Source organism: Haliaeetus leucocephalus, unplaced genomic scaffold (genome assembly GCF_000737465.1).
Source record: "Haliaeetus leucocephalus isolate CR32 unplaced genomic scaffold, Haliaeetus_leucocephalus-4.0 Scaffold932, whole genome shotgun sequence".
Lineage (NCBI taxonomy): Eukaryota > Metazoa > Chordata > Aves > Accipitriformes > Accipitridae > Haliaeetus > Haliaeetus leucocephalus.
Genome location: NW_010973368.1, coordinates 11,890,188 through 11,908,917, shown reverse-complemented (window position 1 = coordinate 11,908,917; position 18,730 = coordinate 11,890,188). Strand labels below are relative to the sequence as shown.

Genomic DNA, 18,730 nt, shown 5'->3' with positions numbered 1-18,730 from the left:
GGACACTTGCTAGTTGAATATGTTCATTTTATATTGCTGTAGTATGCCTAAGCATTTCCGTGTGTTGCCAGCCTGTAACTGTTCCTGTCAGCATACCAGAAGTGTATTATGTCTTGAGAGTGAGAGGGGATCTATGATCTACTCATCAATCAGTGTAGAGATGCCCTGATTAGTGTTTTCTTCTACTTTTGCTTGGGTTGCTTCTGAAAATCAAATACGTGTTTGGTCAAACCGGCACTCTCCTGTTTCATATTATATGTGATGCCTTTATGACTCTGTTTAATCTCTACCTTTCGACTTGTTGAGGCAGTAGCTAGTATAATACCATACAGGGAAATGGAGAACTATAAACAGTAGAGATTGTCTGGGGTAGGTGAAAGAGAATGTAGGCTGACCTGCGTAGTAGGAAATGGAACTGCTTTAGTAAGGACAATTTAATGTTCAGGGTTAGTCACATGAAGAGATTTTGCTGCTGGAGAGTTCATTAGCATTGAATGTGCTTTACCCTTCCCAGAATCTTGCGCAACTACCCTCTCTTTTCAGCTTCAGCCACACTTGGAAGACCAAGGATTATAAAGTGACAGGATTTTACTCTGTCCTTTCAGTTAAAATGATCAAAATCACTAATACTCCTCAGTCATCTGAACTTATGTAGGTCCACTTAAACCACTTCAGTTTGATTTACAAACTAGCAAATTAGATTAGTGCAACAGAAGTAAGCTTTAAAGCTAGTTTCTTGCCTGCATTGGGAGCATTTGTTAGGTGAGATTTCTTCCATTAAATCTGCACAGCTTTTCTAGCATGTGGTAGGTTGTAGTTCTAGAGTTTAGGAATGATTGTTGATATCGTATTAGGCCATTCACAGACTGCAAGTCTGAAAGAAGAGAATTATTTGGTCTGGGGTTACTAAGAATTCAGCATTCTGATAGAGGTTTGCATTTACTGTAATATCACTTTAACGAGTATTGTTATTTCTGCATCACGGGAAGATGGTTCTGTAAAAGAAATCTGCTTATTCATATCCTGTACAAGTCAGGAAAAGAGCCTGAATAGAAACTCTGCAATTCTGTTTTCCACTGAAATCTGTTTTCCTGCCCTGAAGTTGCTTCAGTGTTACTCTATAAGAAATACATAATTAAAAAGGAAATTTTCCTTAACCAAAATTCTCATCTAGTAAACCATCTAGTAAAAGATTTTATTAAAATCTTTGCAGAGATGAGATTGGTAAACCGTACTTGCTTAAGCCAAAGACAGTCTTTGATGCTTAGTCATTCAGGCTTGGTACAGAACTAATTGAAAATGGTGGAAATCATACTCTCTTCTTCTGCTTGGCACACTTTGGATTTGTGTGTCAGTGCACAAGGTTTTCATTTGGATTTTCTCACAGAATGCAGAACATCGCTGAGAACCTTTTGTTAAATTTTGTTACCTGTACCAAGTCTGAAGTAACTTCTGGTTTCTGTTTAAATAAGAAATCAAAACAGGTAAATGAGAGAGATTTCAATCATAGTCTCTATTACTAATGCAACTACAAACACTGAGTTTTGGGTTAACCAGTGCATTTCAACCCTCTAGCAAGCCTCAATCTCTTATACTTGAATGCAGTTTCTTTTGGACAGTAGGCTGCTTTTAGGCCTGCAAAGCTGTTTTTCTTCTGGTGTCAAAGGTAAAATCTCTGTTAAAGCTAGTAATGAAAATCTGCTTAATTTCAGGCAGACGTGTGCCATGCGTACCAGATTGTACACCGAAATGGAATTCCTGATGAACAGATCGTTGTCATGATGTATGATGACATTGCTGATAATGAAGAGTAAGTGATGAATGTGCACTAGTCACAAACGATATGGTTACTACAAACATTCCATAGTCATCAATGTGTTTTGAGTTTGTAGTAGTTGTAAGAAAAGCCTTTAAAACCACCTGTGATATGCATAGAGGCGTTTTATCCATCAGAACAGTAATTGTCCTTTGAAATGTGCTCACAAGCTTTCTAAGCCTTACTCCACAACTCAGCATCAGTTGTGGCACTGAGGACTGTAGAGCTTCATTGGTAGGAGAGTAAGTGACCTGAACTCCCAGGCATGACAGTTTACAGGAGATAAGTAGCCTAAAACCACAAACATAGGGAAGCTCCATATATGACTTGCAGGGCTTTTTTGAAAGGACGTTATCAGATTAATTCCCAGAATGTATATTCAACAAAGAAGTGAATAGTCCCATTCTTGGTGACTGTCTAGAGCGTATCATTGCTTTCTATATGAAACAGTTCAGTTATACAGCCTCTAATTCTGAGACAACTTAAATCAGTGGACTTGACATGCACAGCAGCACTGGGAGCAAAGAGTAAAGGGGACTAAAGGCAAGGCTGAAAGTGGAGAGATGATAGTATAAGAGCCCACCCACCTACATCTTCACATTAATCAACGTGATCTGAGGCGGGATACTTGAAGGTACTCTGAGGGTAAGGACACCTGAGGCAAGCATATGTAACTGACTGAAGTGAAAAGGCCGTTATAGTCTGAAATCACTTAATGACACATGGTGCAAGTAGCCATGCTCTCTCTCAGGCAAGCTGGCCAGTCAGGACAGTTTAAATGGTTTCCTAGTTGTTCTGTGGTCATTGTGTAGCACATGGCTAATTCTTCATATTATGTTCCATTTAACTTTCAGAAATCCAACAAAAGGCATTGTCATCAATAGACCTAATGGCACAGATGTGTATGCTGGAGTGCCCAAGGACTATACAAAGGAGGTAGGAATGAAACACCATTCCCCAGGAGAGGTTCAGCATTAGCCAATACTCTGAATAAATTCTTCCAGCCTGTAGCTTACACTGCAAAATGCACATAGTATAAAGCCTCCAGCTCACTCACCTGCATGGTTTGGCATGAAGTTTGGTGTTCATAAGATGCATATAAACAATAGATGATTTGAAGTGAAGCAGTGGTCATAAAAGTAAACCATTACACTCTTTCTGTGCTGGCACACAAAATAAAATGAGGAAAAGTCTTGCATTCATAAATGTTCTAGCTCAATCTGAAGATCAGCTGTTTAAGACTAGTTGTTTCATTAAATCAGAACAGTAATCCAGTCACTTGGTGATTTTGTGATTCAATATCCAAGTGAGTCATCAGTGGCCAATATGTTACATAATGATGGATTGAAAAGGATGGCCAGCTAAACTTGCCATCCATGCATGGATTCTGACTTTCAGAAGCCATCTTTCTAAATGAAGATTTTGTTGTTTTTATGATCAGATTTAACTTTAATCCTCATAAATCCTTAGGATGTTACTCCAAAGAATTTCCTTGCTGTTCTCAGAGGAGATGTGGAAGCAATGAAGGGGGTGGGATCAGGAAAAGTACTGAAAAGGTAAGAGAAGTTTAATTTAGAAAATAATTGCATGTGTAGTTTTACATAGACACTGATTTCAACAAAAGAAGAGGATAAATTAGAGCAACTTGAGAATCCAGCAAGACTATTGATGGCAGTTCCAGGTCATTCACATTAGAAATACAATGGTTCTGATTTCTTAAACTATACAGCACCAAGAAGCAACTGCTGATATTTGACTGGCATGGAGTCCAGTATAGATTAAGGTATAAAAACTGAAGAGGATAGTATCAACTGTATTAAGGTATTTGTTATTTAGACTATTATCTTTTGCAGGAGTGGCTCTTCAAAGAGCGTTTTATTAAGGTTTGGAGACCTCTAGAAAGGGTTTGCTAAGGCTTGGCTTAATGTACATGAACAGTTGTATTAGTCACCTGAAGCAGTGAGACTTAGCAGTCAGTGGCAGAGGGACAGAGATAGCTTAAACAGTTCATCAGCTGAAAGAATTGCATGTCTAATCCCAGCCTTGCTCTTTGTGGCAGATGTAAGGTTACTGAGGCTTTGAAGGTATTGAAATGGAATTATGGTTTATATTTAACACAAAAAAATCTTTGAGATTGAAAATGCATTATAAGCAATTAACCTTCTAATTGATGTATTATGCTTAAGGTATTTGTAAACTAAGTTAAACAAATGATTGTAAGTTTGGCAATATTCTAATATATGAATAATAATAAATTGTAGACTGGCTAAGTAGAATGTAAGATCTGTAATTAATGGGTGTAGTTTATAAAGGCTTACGTAATTTAGATGATTCAAGAATAAAAGCAATATATTTGAGGGCCTAATTAGAAGACCTCTTGGAAAGATACCTGGTGTCAGTTATTCATCTTGCTTCTACAGAGTTTGAGATATGAAAGTATGATGCCTGTTTACTAAGGTGTGTTATATTTCTGACTCAGTACTGCTGGTAAAGAGTTATATGATGTTATATTTTTCTGTGTACAGTATTTCCTGTAAAGCCTTTAAGAATTTAAATTTGACCATTTGGAGGGACTAACCTAGTTAAAGAAAAATTGTGTAAATGCCTATCTTCACCTGACAGTTTAATTTCAGAGGCAAAGCAATGAAACAGAACAGAAGAATTCTGCCCTGGTATTGGGGAGAAGAAAAAAAAGAAGGAACAGGATAGCAGTCAAATAAGCTATTGCTCTCAACTGTTTAAACTTCATCCTGAAAAGCTGATATATGCAAGGCATGTAGGCAAAAAGTTATTAAATTGCTGCACATTTACTAGATTGTTCTCTTCTAGTAGCTGGAATGAGTCAAGAGGTGACTATAAAGCATTTTTTGTTAAAAAAAAGTACTTCAGAACACACCTCACCTGTGAAAGCTTGATGTTACAAGTTAAATAAGGGAGTGGTTATGCAGAGGGCCTAAGACTCTTAGCTACTCAGGAAGACAACTTGAACCCACATATAAAAGTCCTAGTTATTTACATTTCACCTCGGTTGAATTTTTTGCACTTAAGGTCAAGAGTGGGAGCCAGAAAGGTAACACCCAGCCCTTCTTTGTTAGGCACTGTTGTGTGAATTTCCAAGTGGCCTGACTTCTGCTCTTGGGTGGGACAAGAACTCAATTATCCTCTGCCCAGAAGGCTTCTAGATTGTCTTCCAGGTTGTTCCCGCAGGTTATTGGCCAGGCAGAAGGTTGGATGATGTTCCCGTGAGCTGCTGCAGTCATACCTCTTTGCAGACAGAAAGAGCAAGTACAAATAGGGATTTCTGGACCACTGATAACAGAGGAAAAAAGGAGGGGGACTGCTTCCAATCTTTTCCAATATTTTATATTTAATTGTCCCAGTTTAAAAGCAAAATCCTTTTGCAGATTTGGCTGTTAGGGAAAGACCTTAATATCACCCAAACACGATCTGTTTGATTTAGAGTGCAGTAAAAATCTACGGCAAACAGCGTACTACACAGACATTAGAGAATCAAAGCCTGTGAGCATGCAGCGCTCAGCCGATTGCAGAGCCGCTTAGTGCAAATGCCAATCTAGCCTAATGGGTGAGTTTGTATATGCATCAGTTCTTCATGGAGATGTAGGCTGACACTGATTTGGCTAAGTATGGCCATATAGATCACAGCAAGGTAGTGCATAAACGTACCTAAGGATCTTATCAAAGAAGTTTTTATGGTTTATCCCTGTGTTACTGGTGCCTCAATATAACTTAGTTATAAAAGCATTCCTTTTTTACCAGACTGCTACAAATGCCCACAGTATAACAGATTCTTCAGATAGGCATTAAAAAACAATTGTGCTCCCATCATACTCGATGTACCAGCCCCTGCCTCACCAGCAATCAGTTTACAGTTTGAAACATGCAGTATAATTGCCATATTCTCCATGCTTGAAGGACTAGCCTATATCCCTGTTTTCATTCCTTTTGCAGACACTCACCTCCTCTCCTAAGCACCCAAAGTAGTATGCTTTGGGAGGAAAAAAATATTACCAAGAGGAGGAGGTGCTTCAGCTGTATTGTTTTCAAATATTGACATGTCTTGGCACTGAGAAGCAGATGATTGTTGTTTTAATGAAGATTAGGTTGGAGTGGTTAGAAAGAATTTGCAATTTTTTCATTACAGTGGTCCCAAGGATCACGTGTTTGTTTATTTCACTGACCATGGAGCTCCAGGACTTCTGGCTTTTCCTGATGACGATGTAAGCATTTTGTGGGATTACTTTGTCATAAAAAACATCCTTTTAGTGACGTACTAAAATAATAAGTAATAAATGTAAAACACAAAAATATTTGATGCACTGCCATATTGAGGGGGGAGGCAGAAAAAGAGCAATATTCTCATCACCACAGTTTGGATTTTTTACAGTTTGGATCTGAAGCATTCAGTTGAAATTAAGTTATGTCACTTAATATTTCACTGGACTTTGGTGGTCCAAGCAGACTGTTTCACACAGGTATGACTTGGCTTTCTGGTGCACTATACATATCATCTGGGACCATTACTCATCGTTTCCCGAGTGGTAAATACTAGAATTTTGTATTTCAGAAGGGCAAAGCAATGGTTATATTTAATGGGAAACAGTATACATATTCACAACAGTTAGTATTTATTCCTATTAAGTGAATTGTGTGTCTGTTGAACATAAGTGGTTTTAATACAAGCCTTCTTATTTTACAGCTTCATGTGAAGGACTTGAATAAGACTATTTGGTACATGTATCATCACAAAAAATACCAGAAGGTAAACAAGCATATCAGAAGTTGTGAGATTGAAGGAGCAGCTGGCATGGAAGAGAGAGAGATTTGTCTTTATTTGAGAGTTGTTTAAAGCAGGAGGAAGCTGTTGCCATGCGATGAAATTTGAATTAGGATTTTGCACTTAAAAAGATTGATCCTCTCCAAATTTTCTCTTTCCATTTTTAGTTTACTGTATATTTGCAGTTGATGTTGAGGTGTAGCATACTGCCTTTTGGTAACGGTATATATTCTGACCAACGGTGGAGAAATAACATCTGTAACTACTACACCCTCATAATATCTATCTGACACTTTCTTCCTGTGCTTTGTTCACTTCAGACTGCACTGTTACTACAGGAAGTTTGTATATACCTCATGTTTCTCTTACAGTTACTAATGTAGTTTAAGAGACTGTAACTCTTGTCAGAAAATTTTGTGCATATATATCATCACATGTAGTTTTAAGCAGAAAAACTATTATTTTGAACATTTTAGTAGCTTGCCTTTTTTAAGCAACTTTCTGTGGTAATCTCTCTACTATGGCATACTGTATTTAGGAACACATAAATGGCCATTGGTTCCAGAAATACTACATTCAATAGTGGTACGTTGCTGTGCTTGAAGAGTGACTGTATGTTTGATTTGTGCTTTGTACATTAGTCAGTAGATCCCTGTGGACTCTATAGAGATTAATAGCATCTTTTCATTGTGATTGTCTCCCCTTTCCATGTAGTTTAGTTCCCCAAAATGAAAAATTTATCTATTTGCTTTTGTGTTTTATTTTGTAGCATTATGGATAGCTTTTGTTTCAGGGATAGCAGTACAGGCCAACTAGCTACAGCTGAAAAGCACTGAAGGACTTTTCTCCATTTCCTCATGGAATTTCTTAAGGTCTCTGATTTATTTTATAGATGGTGTTTTATATTGAAGCATGTGAGTCTGGATCTATGATGAATCATTTGGCTGATAATATCAATGGTGAGCAATCAGTTAACTTACTGGACTTAAATGCCCCAACTTGTCACAGACCTGAACAGATACTGTGTCAAGGATAGGTTCAAGGCACTTTTATGTAGAGTTTTAGCAGAGGAGCACAAGAATTAGAGAAAGTAATATTTTCCATTTATGGGAAGTTCCTTTTAAAGAATTAATGGAGTCTTATAAAGACTAACAGGGCTTTCAGTTTCTTGCAAATGAGAAGTTAAAACAGTATTTCTTTTCAGGAACTATGTGGTCGCCCTTAACTCGTAGAAGTTAAGTTATACTGACATTTCTCAGCCTCAGCACTGCTAACATCAGGTGTGAAGTTCCCGATACCAGTTTCATTGAGTAGCAAAGGCACTTGTGAGACACCATTGCCAGGCAATTTTGCTACACTGATTTGCACAATAACCCAGGAAGTGGAACTCAGATTTTTCAGGGCTTCTAAGCTATTTGCTGCAGAGCTGGGAGTTCAGCCTTGATTAGGACAAGGAATCACAATCTTTTCAAACTCCTGTTCTGTGGCAGGGAGACTGAGTGCTCTGGCTTTCTTGTAGTTTTGAATCTGTGAATCCAGGGAAGACCAACCATGTCCCTATCCATGGTTTCCTGGGTCTTTGCCCCTGGACTATGCTGTCTGGCACCCACCCAGACTCCTTACAGTCCTATCAGAGATTTACAGAAATATCACACAGAATGTTTCATATTGATGATTGTTCAAAATAAATGCTCAGTGAATCAGCATTTTTCAAAGTTTGTTCTATCAGAACAGTCTGAGGACTCTCTGGTTTTACCACCACCTTTGCCACAAACTTAAAAAGGCAGAAAATTGGCAGTTTATGTATTACAGTACAAAGCTGTCTTTGGCAGCCTTCAATGGTGAACTACAAAGCTTAACTGGTTACTTGGTAAGCATTTTAAAGGGTGCTAAGAGGAGCACTTTACTACACAGGCAAGATTTAAGACTTTTTTTGGCTTTTGAACTTTAAGTACATTCTGAGTAGAAACAACACTATAGCTCTGTAAAAGCATGCCTAACACTTCTTCATTTTGAAACTTGGACTTTCCTTCAGTTATGCAAGTATGCGATGAGTTGACTTTGGCAAAAAGCCAAAATTACTTTTGTCTTAATAATACCTCTAAAGATGTGTTTACAGTATTTCTGTTGTGTTAGAGTTGACTTATGGGGAACACTGTGCTTGGGGTAGAGGTTGTAGAAGTTTGTTTTGCTTTTCTCTCAGTGTAGATTGTTAATCCAAGAAAGGATATTACTTAGAAGGTGGCATTTTCTGGAAGAAAAGATGATTTAGGGGATTTACTCCCATGTTTGGGAAAAAGTCCTCATTATTGTAATAAAGAAAATGAGTGTGTAGACGGTTGTCAGTATACAGTGTTTTCAGGCAGTTCTTTGAATAGTAGATTTTTCCTTCAGAAGCGCATATTCTTCTTTAAACACCCCAGACCACACATTTGGCATCAAGGAAGGAGCTCTTATAACAGCACTGAGGCTGACTGAATAGAATAATTAACAGGCTTCTTTCCTTCCTGCTATTTAGAAGTAAATGACTGAAAGGCAAAATACTTAGACAAATATATCATGTGCAGCTAAGTACTAAATCATGTGGAGGATTAAAAAAAAAAAGAAAAAAATTACTTTCTATTTGGTTTACAGTTTATGCAACAACAGCTGCCAATCCCAGAGAGTCATCTTATGCATGTTATTATGATGATGAAAGGCAGACTTATCTTGGGGACTGGTACAGTGTGAATTGGATGGAAGATTCAGATATGGTAAGTTACTTAGATGAGGTTTCTGCATTTCAATGCATGAAAAATCACTAGGCTTTTTTAAAAAATAGCTCCTTTACAGGATTTGTGAAAATACTTGTTTTTAATCTCAGACGGAAATCAACAAATTGTGTTGGTAAAAGTATTTATCTGCTACTCAGAACCATATATAACCTTTATTTGTTTGGGCCACTAAATTTATTTCTGAAACTTAACTTGCAGAAACATTGTCTTCTTATCTATAAGATTAGAAACTGTCTAACTTCTAGTTTCAAATTCATATGATCTCCATTCGCTAATCTGAGACCACATCTCCAAGTTTGTTAAATAAATTGGGCAGTTCAGTAATTTGTACCTCTGCTTCAGGGATCCTTAAATACTGAACTGTGGCTAACCCATTTGTTGGCATAATGGAAAAAGTATTAATGAAACAAATCTGGGATTTGTATGCTAGCCCACTCCCTTCTTGCTGGGAGATTAGGAGATCATGAAAAGCAATTTGAGAATATGCTGTCAAATCTTCTTTTCAATTTTTACTTTCATGTCTTTCAAAGGTTGTATAGCTCTTGCCCTATACTTCCTTCTCCATACTGGCAGCTAAGACCCTTTCCAGGTTTCCTTGCATTTTTAGAATAGCTGAATTTAAGTATCTGTGACCACATGGAAGTTTCTTCATGCAGGAGGATCTAAGAAAAGAAACACTCCACAAGCAGTTTCAGCTGGTGAAGAAACGCACCAACACCAGCCATGTGATGCAGTATGGAAACAGAGTATGTATTTGTGTGGGCTTCCTGGTCAGATATATCTTAAAACCTTTTGTGCCCTATACTTTCATATCTTTAAAAAAAAAAAAAAAATCACTATAAATTGGCCGGGTTGATTTAGAAAATGAAACTGTTCATCTCAGAAGACTAGTTAGCATTTAAGGGACGGTGGTCCTGATGCTAAAGGAAATACAGCCTTGTATTATGCTTTAATCTAAGGAGTCAGGATATGAATTGTCCTCCAAGCTCTGCCAGTGACTTAACACTTCACTCAAATATAAGAAGGGTATTTACCACTTCCAGCATATTATGAATATTAATGAAATGTTAATAAGTAGATTGATCCCTCGAATGGGAAGAGCTAAGAGGTGATGTATCATTTATAATAGTCCCATTATTCAACAGATTAAATATTTGTTAAACATAGAAGTCAGGTTACTTAACCTGATGGTCTTTTTCCCCACAGTGAGTTTTGGAAATAAAAGTTTCCTGATTTCTCGCAGCCTTGACCTTGTATTAAAAAACCCAACGTGCGCACATACAACCCTGTGATCTCCTTTATTTTCTCTAATAAAGCAAGTTTAGAGAGTTAGGTTTGCATGGCAAAGCAAAGACAGACTACCTACTGGAGGTGATTGACAGTTTCCATTTGTTTACTTTCTAACCTTCAGAGCATCTCCTCCATGAAAGTGATGCAGTTTCAGGGCATGGGGAAGAAAGCTATCCCCATTTCTCTGCCACCTGTAGAACACTATGACCTGACACCTAGTCCTGATGTCCCTTTTGCAATCATGAAACGAAAGTTGATGGCTACCAATGACATTTATGAGGCTAGGAAGATTGCTGCAGAGATGAAGACACACCTGGAGGTAAGCAAAAAAAAAAATTTGAACTACACATCAGGTCGGATTCATTTCCATCATAAGCAATGGCAGAAGTAAGACCCCTGAAGCCAATGGGATTGCTTCCAGTTTTTGCAAATTGCAACAAAATTACTCTTCAGACTGGTAACCTCTAGCTGATGGTTTACTCTTCCTTTAAAATTCAGGGATCTGTTCCACAAGGCACATTCAGTAGTGATTATCTAGGCAAATGCAAGCAAATGCAAAAGTCGGTCTCACAGCTTTTATTGCCAGGAAACTCCTCATCTGCATCCATAGGGATTCTTGTTGGAAGGACTTATTCTTTGGTGTTAGAGAAACTCTTGTCTCAGTAGAATTGAAATCTCCCAAATCAAATAGCTGCTGCAGAATGGTAGTCAGTATTATTGGTGTTTTCTTTCTTCTGGCAGAACACTAGAAGGACAGTGAGTGATTTTGGGTGCCAAGAGCCTGACTTTCTCTCTCCCTAGTTTTCATTTGTGTGTTAAGAGACAGGTCCAAAAGACCGTGCTAAAAAAAAAATGGCAAAATTGGGTTCCTTAAAGAGCCCAAGAGTTGAGGGAGGTTTAAAGAAAGAAAAATTTCCTTCAAAGTCTTCAAATTAGGTTTAGAAAAAGCATGTTTTAAGTTCTTGTTTGTTTATGTGCAGGTGAAAGAATTTATCCAAGAATCCATGCGAAAGATAATCACCTTATTAACAGGATCAAAAGAACAGACCAACCAAATTCTGTCAGACAGATTGACCATCAGCAATTACGACTGCTACCAGTCAGCGGTGAACCACTTCAAAGCTCATTGCTTCAACTGGCACTTACCATTGGTGAGTCAAGCGTTAGATATAACCTGATAAATGTAACAGTAAAACAAGCATGGTAGTCATAAGCATGTCTGCAAAATCAGCTTTTATTAAAAACCTAGCTTGGGGGCAGTCATACAGCTTAGTTTTGGAGAAGGGATAAGTAACAATTTTTGGAAGCAGGAAACCACTTCCACTACACCTGTAGATAAGCAAGAAGGTTACTAAAAATACTTTCAGTAAAAACAAACCCAAAAATAGTACCTTCATTAACTTCCTCCCCAGAAATCCCAATATCAAATAAATCATTTTGTATTCCTGCTTGAAGCATCTCTACTGGCAAACTAGAAACACAAGCACCACCACTGTGAATTCATAATCCTGGTACATTCAGATTTCTGTATTATGATTGTGTGTTGCATAGTTCCTTGCAATAGTGTCATGGTTTAACCCCAGCCAGCAACTAAGGGCCACGCAGCTGCTCACTCACTTCCCCCCCCATCCAGTGGGATGGGGGAGAAAATCAGGAAAAGAAGTAAAACTCATAGGTTGAGATAAGAATGGTTTAATAGAACAGAAAAGAAGAAACTAATAATGATAATGATAACACTAATAAAATGACAACAGTAATAATAAAACGATTGGAATGTACAAATGATGTGCAGTGCAATTGCTCCCCCCCCGCCGATCGACACCCAGTTAGTCCCGAAGCCACAATCCCCCCCCGCACCCCCCTTCCCCCAGTTTATACACTAGATGTGACGTCACATGGTATGGAATACCCCTTTGGCCAGTTTGGGTCAGCTGTCCTGCCCGTGTCCCCTCCCAACTTCTTGTGCCCCTCCAGCTTTCTTGCTGGCTGGGCATGAGAAGCTGAAAAATCCTTGATTTTAGACCAAACATTACTTAGCAACAACTGAAAACATCAGTGTTATCAACATTCTTCTCACACTGAACTCAAAACATAGCACTGTACCAGCTACTAGGAAGACAATTAACTCTATCCCAGCTGAAACCAGGATAAATAGCCTAGCTGCTACTTCCATGATCTTGTTGAATTCCTGAGAGCCGCTTTTTAGTTCAGGGGTTTTACTACTGTCTGCTCTTCCTGGGATCCCAGTTGAGGGCAAAATCCTGTTGTGCTAAGCACTGTTTAGACAAGAGTAAGAGAGGTCAGTTCCTATTCCAGAAAACCCAGTCCTGATGTCAGGCAAGATAACCTGAGCAGGCAGCAGTACATGGTGAGATGAATCAACAGCAAATTAATTTATTTTAGCAGAAAGCAATGGAATTAACTGGCAGTTGGCAAAGATTTAACTACTGTATACAAATCAAAAGGAGATGCACTCCTTTAGTTGGAGCTTCTAATCAACCAGGCCATTAGTAGGCCACATTGCTCTGTTAAACTTTTAGTTCCTCATTAGTGTTTTTTTTTTGTTTTTGTGGGGTTTTTTGAATGAAATTGGTTAAATGGGTAAGCCTTGCCTAAGGGGCCAATGTGCAGCAACAGCTGAATTTACCTAATGAAGTTCAAAGAGCAAAGTGCACAGAAGAAAGATGTATTTAAACTAGTACTAGATCGTCACGACCATCAGTTAAACACCTTGAGTATTAATAGCATCTCTAAAGTACTTCCACAATTTAGTTTGGATAAACAATACCTGCTCTTCATCACTGAAATTATTAACAATGTTTATTTATTTCAGTATGAGTATGCACTGAGACAGCTGTATGCCTTGGTCAATGTTTGTGAAGAAGGATACCCCATTGACAGGTAATGAGGTCCCCAGATAAACTGTGTAGTTTTATTTGTGGCTAAAAAAGCAGAAGCTAATAGGCAGATGTTCTGCTCTGTTGACCATTTTGTCAGTAAAGTTCTCACTCTAAAGTTATGAATGCTTATTTTGGACAACATATCATTATTAGTCCCCTCCCACTCATAATGATCCATTTCCCCAGTAACCCTTTAATTTCCTTGTTGAAGACCATCAGGGGAAATTATAGCCAGTTGGAGGATCCCACTGCACCACATAACATAAAAGAGCATGACTGGTGCAAGGGCGTTGCCCTGTAACTCCTGTATGATCTTACACTGAAGCAAGGTTGGGAACTGCTCCATTTTCTGTGTTGCCCCCTCAGCTGCTGGCTCAGAACACCACAGCACTGCTGGGTTCTGGTGAGGAAAGGGAATGTGGTGCTACGGCCCTCATCTGTGAGCGTGTGGTAGGAAAGCAGGCAAATAATGGTCCAGGCTGACCCTTATGGTGGTGCAATAGGGGCAAGGAGAGCATGGTGTTGAAATTCTGTCTTGGGAGTTTGTGGTAGAGGATGGGATCCTAGCTTGTGAGTCGTGCGAGAGGAAGAAAAAAGAGAGGAAAGCAGAGGGGTAGGGAATGGGAGGGTGGACCGGTAGTTTAGGCAGTGTGCACATGCAACCCAGAAGGTGAAGAACTGCTGGGCCCACTCCTGGTGGCATCCTGCTGCAGTCAGTTTGGGAAATAGTTTGAGAGCAGAGCACCTGGAAAGCTTCTGATCACTGTTTTCACTGTTGCAGAATATGCCTGGCCATGGATCAAGTGTGCCTTGGGTATTGATGGAAACAACAGTCCCTAATATAACCCTTACTACAAGTGATAATTTTTCATAACTAATAATCGAGACTTTACACGCATGCCACATGAAGAGAGTCGACCACGGTACTGGAACTGTGCTGGGAGCCGAGGCACCTGATCATGAGCAATACAGCGCTTGCCAGTGGTCTCCCCTGCATCCCTACCTGCTGACAGCCTGCTGGTTTGACAGAGGCATTTTGGCAGATCACCTGGAGTTTTCAAGATGGATGATTTGTTTCAAAGCGCAGTGCTCTTGAGAATCTCTGGATGAACACTACAAGCCACCTATTAGTGACTGCTAAATCTATGCTAAATTTAAACAGAGTCATTAATTCTGGAAAATTTTTTTATACTATTGCTAACTATTAGCTTTTTAAAAAAGTTAATGAATTCCATTACAGTGACTAATTTGCAGATTGGTTAAAGAGTGAAGAAACCAAAGCTTGTTCTTTAAGCTTTAACTGCTTAACAGTTTAAAGAAATGAGTTGCATTCAAGAACTATTGGATGTGAACAGCACAGTTAAACTGTGAACAGTAAAAGTCTTTGTGGGTAGAAAGCACTGTTTCCCAAAGAAAAACACAAATATCTAATGCTGTAAATTTAGCACCACTATGCTATAATTGAATGTATATACACACAAAGTTGTGGGAAGTCATAGAGTACAGGAATTGCCTGTAAATAAAAATAAAGTTGACAAGTTTCACTGACCTACAGGGCAATACAGTGTTAAGACATCTTCTGTCTTGAAAATGAACGAGAGCTAATTCATTTTATGATACTGCATTAAAAGGTTATCTATCACCTGTAAGCCTTTTATAAGACAGGTCATCTCAAAAAAAACCAAACACCCAAACCAACAAAACCCCAAAACAAACCCCAAAACCCCAACCCAAAAGCAACAACCACAAAAAATATCAGAAGGCCAGAATCACATTTGAAGGCACTACTTCTTATAGGTGACTCAGTAAATGACAAGCAGGGGGAAAATTAGAGGTTATGAGGTGATTCAAAATAGTTTCAGATTGTCCATACCTCTTTACACATGGAGACAGGATACAGAAATACTTCAGGGGTCTTTCCAAAGTGTGTTAAAATATGCAAAATTACCTCATTTCCATGGGAAAAGAACAAGCTTTAACAAAAACTAAACCAGCATCTCCAGGATGGAGAGCGTTCTGGATAGCTCCACTCAGAGGAGAGGGCTTATAGGGGGTATAGCTGAAACTACTTTTATATAAAGAGCCAGACAAAGCCGGGAGTATTAGCACTTTCAGCTGTCGGCTGAGTGGCTGAGTCAGTAAGTAAGTAAGTGAGTGAGTGAGAAATCCCAGAGCACAGCTAGTGTCAAGGTGGATGGGAAAATGTAAAAGTATGTGGAACTAGGCTTTACTGAATTGAGAAATGAAAGTTAGCATCACTTTATAGCCAAGAGTCTCCAGCCATACTAAGTAGGCCTCAAAAAGTAATTATCGATGAAAAATGAGCTGCTAGCACACATTTTTATTTTCACATATTACTGACACCCAGGTGGCCCTTGTACCTCACTACCATCACATGCCTTGGCCCTCCTGCAGACCCTTGTAGCTCTGAGGACGCTAAGTGGAAATGTGAAACGAGTGGGATTTTGTTCTGTCCGTTTTCCTCCTGCAAGAGTGATTTCTAGAGCTTCACTATCCTAAATGGTACCCATGGCATTATTAGCCCTTCCCTCAGAGATGTGCCAAAATGAAAGAGAGGCAATCTGCTGAAGATGTCACTGCACCCACAATACCGTCTGAGATGCAGTAGGTTCTTATCTGTACACCACAAAAAGCATTAATGTGCTATTGAATTTCCAGTTTGTGTCCAGAGACCCATTTGCTTTGCAGCCACTCAGGGAACAGCCCTGCAGAAGAAGAAACCAACAACCTTCACCTGTGCTGATCAATACATTTGTTTTAAGGCCTCCAAATAGCATCACACAGGCTTAGTGCCTGCGTGGCAGGCTGTTTATTTTGGGATGGTAATAGGACCTGATGAGAAAATCATTTTGGGATTGTGCAAAGTCAGTCTTACGCCAGAGTATCTTGCAGTGTATTGGGCAATTGCAGACACCCTCACTCTTCCTGCAGGCATGCAGCTGCTCAGCTGCCATTCCTAGAATGCTGGGGTGCAGGAATGACTTCTGCAAAATATGGAAAACTGTCAGATTCCCAGCAAATTGTCATCACCAGGCAGAACAGGGCAAAGTTGAGGCTGTGTCATTACAAAAACCTTTTCTGAGCAGAATAGCTGTGTGTGTGTATCCGTAACCCCTGGGAAGAGTGTCATTTGCACCAGCCAGGGCTTCCTATCCTCCTCCTCCTCCTCATTGCTAGGAACAAAGTTCAAGGTCCTTTTTCCGACCATTCTGTTCCAAATCTGCCGTGTGTTTCTACCCAATATCCTGCTGCACACAGCAGTTCACCGCCTTTCCTTTCCTTTGAGAGGACCTGGAGGGCAGGAGGCATGATCAGCCTCTGTAGTACGCTGTATGCTGACTGGTTAATGGAAACTTAGATGGACACAGTTTTGTTCAGAGTGTAACCACCCTCCCTTCTCCACTAGCAATAAAGCCAAATGCAGTTCACCTGGAGTTGGAGATAATGCACTTTTTTAGACATTCCAGTAAGTAGTAGTATTTTAGCTCTGTCCAAACCAAGTTGCATCTTCTTTCACCAGGATGGCTTAAGGTAAGTGCTGAGCAGCCATGCCCATCTGAGGGCAGGAGGCTGAAAGCCTCTCGTTCCTGTGCTCAGCCTCTGCCCTGTGAGAACAGGGATGGAGGCACAGCAGAGGGAATGGATACTGAAGCTAAAGTCCTGACTAAGCAGCATTTCATGCCAAGAGCTCAGGCAATTCTGAATCAGAGGCTGCTTCCTTCCTAGGGACGTGATACCCCAAAAGAGGCAGCAAACAGAAATATTACAAGTCTGTAATCCCATGCACCGCAGGCAGAGCTGGCCAGTATCACACAGTAGCAACATTCATCCAAGAAGGGACTCTGGTGGGATAGGCAGCGTCTTTGCACCAGCTGGATAGGAGGAAACCATTTGTCACAGTGCAAGGGGTTGAAATGCTGGACCAGGGCCTCAGCGAGGCTGTATTATCTCCAGCCCCGGAGACCTGCAGCAGTGAAAGGATGAGGCCCTGAGCAATCCTGGGAGGCAGCTCCCCTTGAGCAGGGATTGGACTGGTGACCTCCAGGTGTCCCTGCCAGCCTGTATCACTCCACAAGCCTGTGGAAAAAAGCCAGTCTTGTACAGAGTTTTGAAGTACAGTTAATGACTGATGCATCATGAGGCCCCAAAAGCTCTTGAATTCAGCAGGACAACTGCCTTTGATTTCAATAGCTTTTATTTTAGGTTATACATGATTAATTAATTATTTCAGTGAATTATTGACAGATTGTATCAGTGGGTGCAAAGTGGTGTTAAATCAGATCCGTGCATGAAGTGGCCACAAGGCCTTTTTGTTTTTTTCTTTGCAGAAGTTGCTGGGTTCAGCAGGTCTCCCTCTCTCTCTCACACTGGGATCCTTTCCTTTTGAGTAAGTGAGTGATTGTTGCACAATGTTTCTCTGCAAATGAGTGTTTGAGGAGGCCTTGGCTGGATTGCACAACCCTACTTGGTCAAAGTCTCCTGAAACACTCCTGTCTGCTGACTCCTCATGTGAGGGCAAGAGCATGAGTCATGGCGTGACCATCTTGACTAACCAGAGGCAGCCGCAGATCACCAGACTGGACTGCTTCTTCCTCACCTGGGCTGCAGCATAAGGCAACCCTATGGCAAAACAGACAAATAAAATCCCATGGAGCATTTAAAAATGCCCATTTCATTCCCACATTTGACATTTTTTTTCTCACCACCAGAAATGTCAGATACCAGCGCAAAGCAGCGCAGGACCCTGAGCACCAGGGTCCAGAGGGAGGGGCATGCTGAACTGCTCCAGCAGTCTCCATGCTGCAGACTCAAGAGCTTTGCTGGGATCACCAAAACAACAGCATGTTTGTTCCGGACCGGCTGTTTCTGCAAGACCCTGGCACAGGGCAGAGCCTGAGTCCCACTGCTGAGCTGTGAGCTTGGAGAGGCGGCAGCCGCCTTCGTCCTGGGTCCTCCCGGATCCCGTCATACGGGTCATCGCCCAGCTTGCATTCCCTGACAAGTGACAGCTGTGGTCAGGCCCTGGAGGAACCAGGTCACCCCGTACCCCAGAGATGTATGTTTAGCAAAGTTGTTGCTGGTGGTTTATATAATGTGACCAAACAGGCCAGGTGCCCCACGGCCTCTGAGCAAG

General features: G+C 40.2%; 1 protein-coding gene across 1 annotated transcript in view; it reads left to right on the top strand.

Moving 5' to 3' along the window:
- The window catches only part of LGMN (legumain), a 28,605-nt gene extending 13,493 nt beyond the window's left edge, over nt 1–15,112 (top strand). The window contains exons 3-14 of the mRNA XM_010583863.1: nt 1,713–1,810; nt 2,671–2,752; nt 3,287–3,372; nt 5,979–6,054; nt 6,534–6,596; nt 7,504–7,570; nt 9,246–9,364; nt 10,042–10,131; nt 10,797–10,994; nt 11,656–11,826; nt 13,509–13,576; nt 14,357–15,112. Coding sequence (XP_010582165.1) covers nt 1,713–1,810; nt 2,671–2,752; nt 3,287–3,372; nt 5,979–6,054; nt 6,534–6,596; nt 7,504–7,570; nt 9,246–9,364; nt 10,042–10,131; nt 10,797–10,994; nt 11,656–11,826; nt 13,509–13,576; nt 14,357–14,396 — 1,158 coding nt within the window. The 3' untranslated portion in view covers nt 14,397–15,112. The remainder of the gene's footprint in view (nt 1–1,712; nt 1,811–2,670; nt 2,753–3,286; nt 3,373–5,978; nt 6,055–6,533; nt 6,597–7,503; nt 7,571–9,245; nt 9,365–10,041; nt 10,132–10,796; nt 10,995–11,655; nt 11,827–13,508; nt 13,577–14,356) is intronic.
- The last annotated feature ends 3,618 nt before the right edge of the window (nt 15,113–18,730 follow it).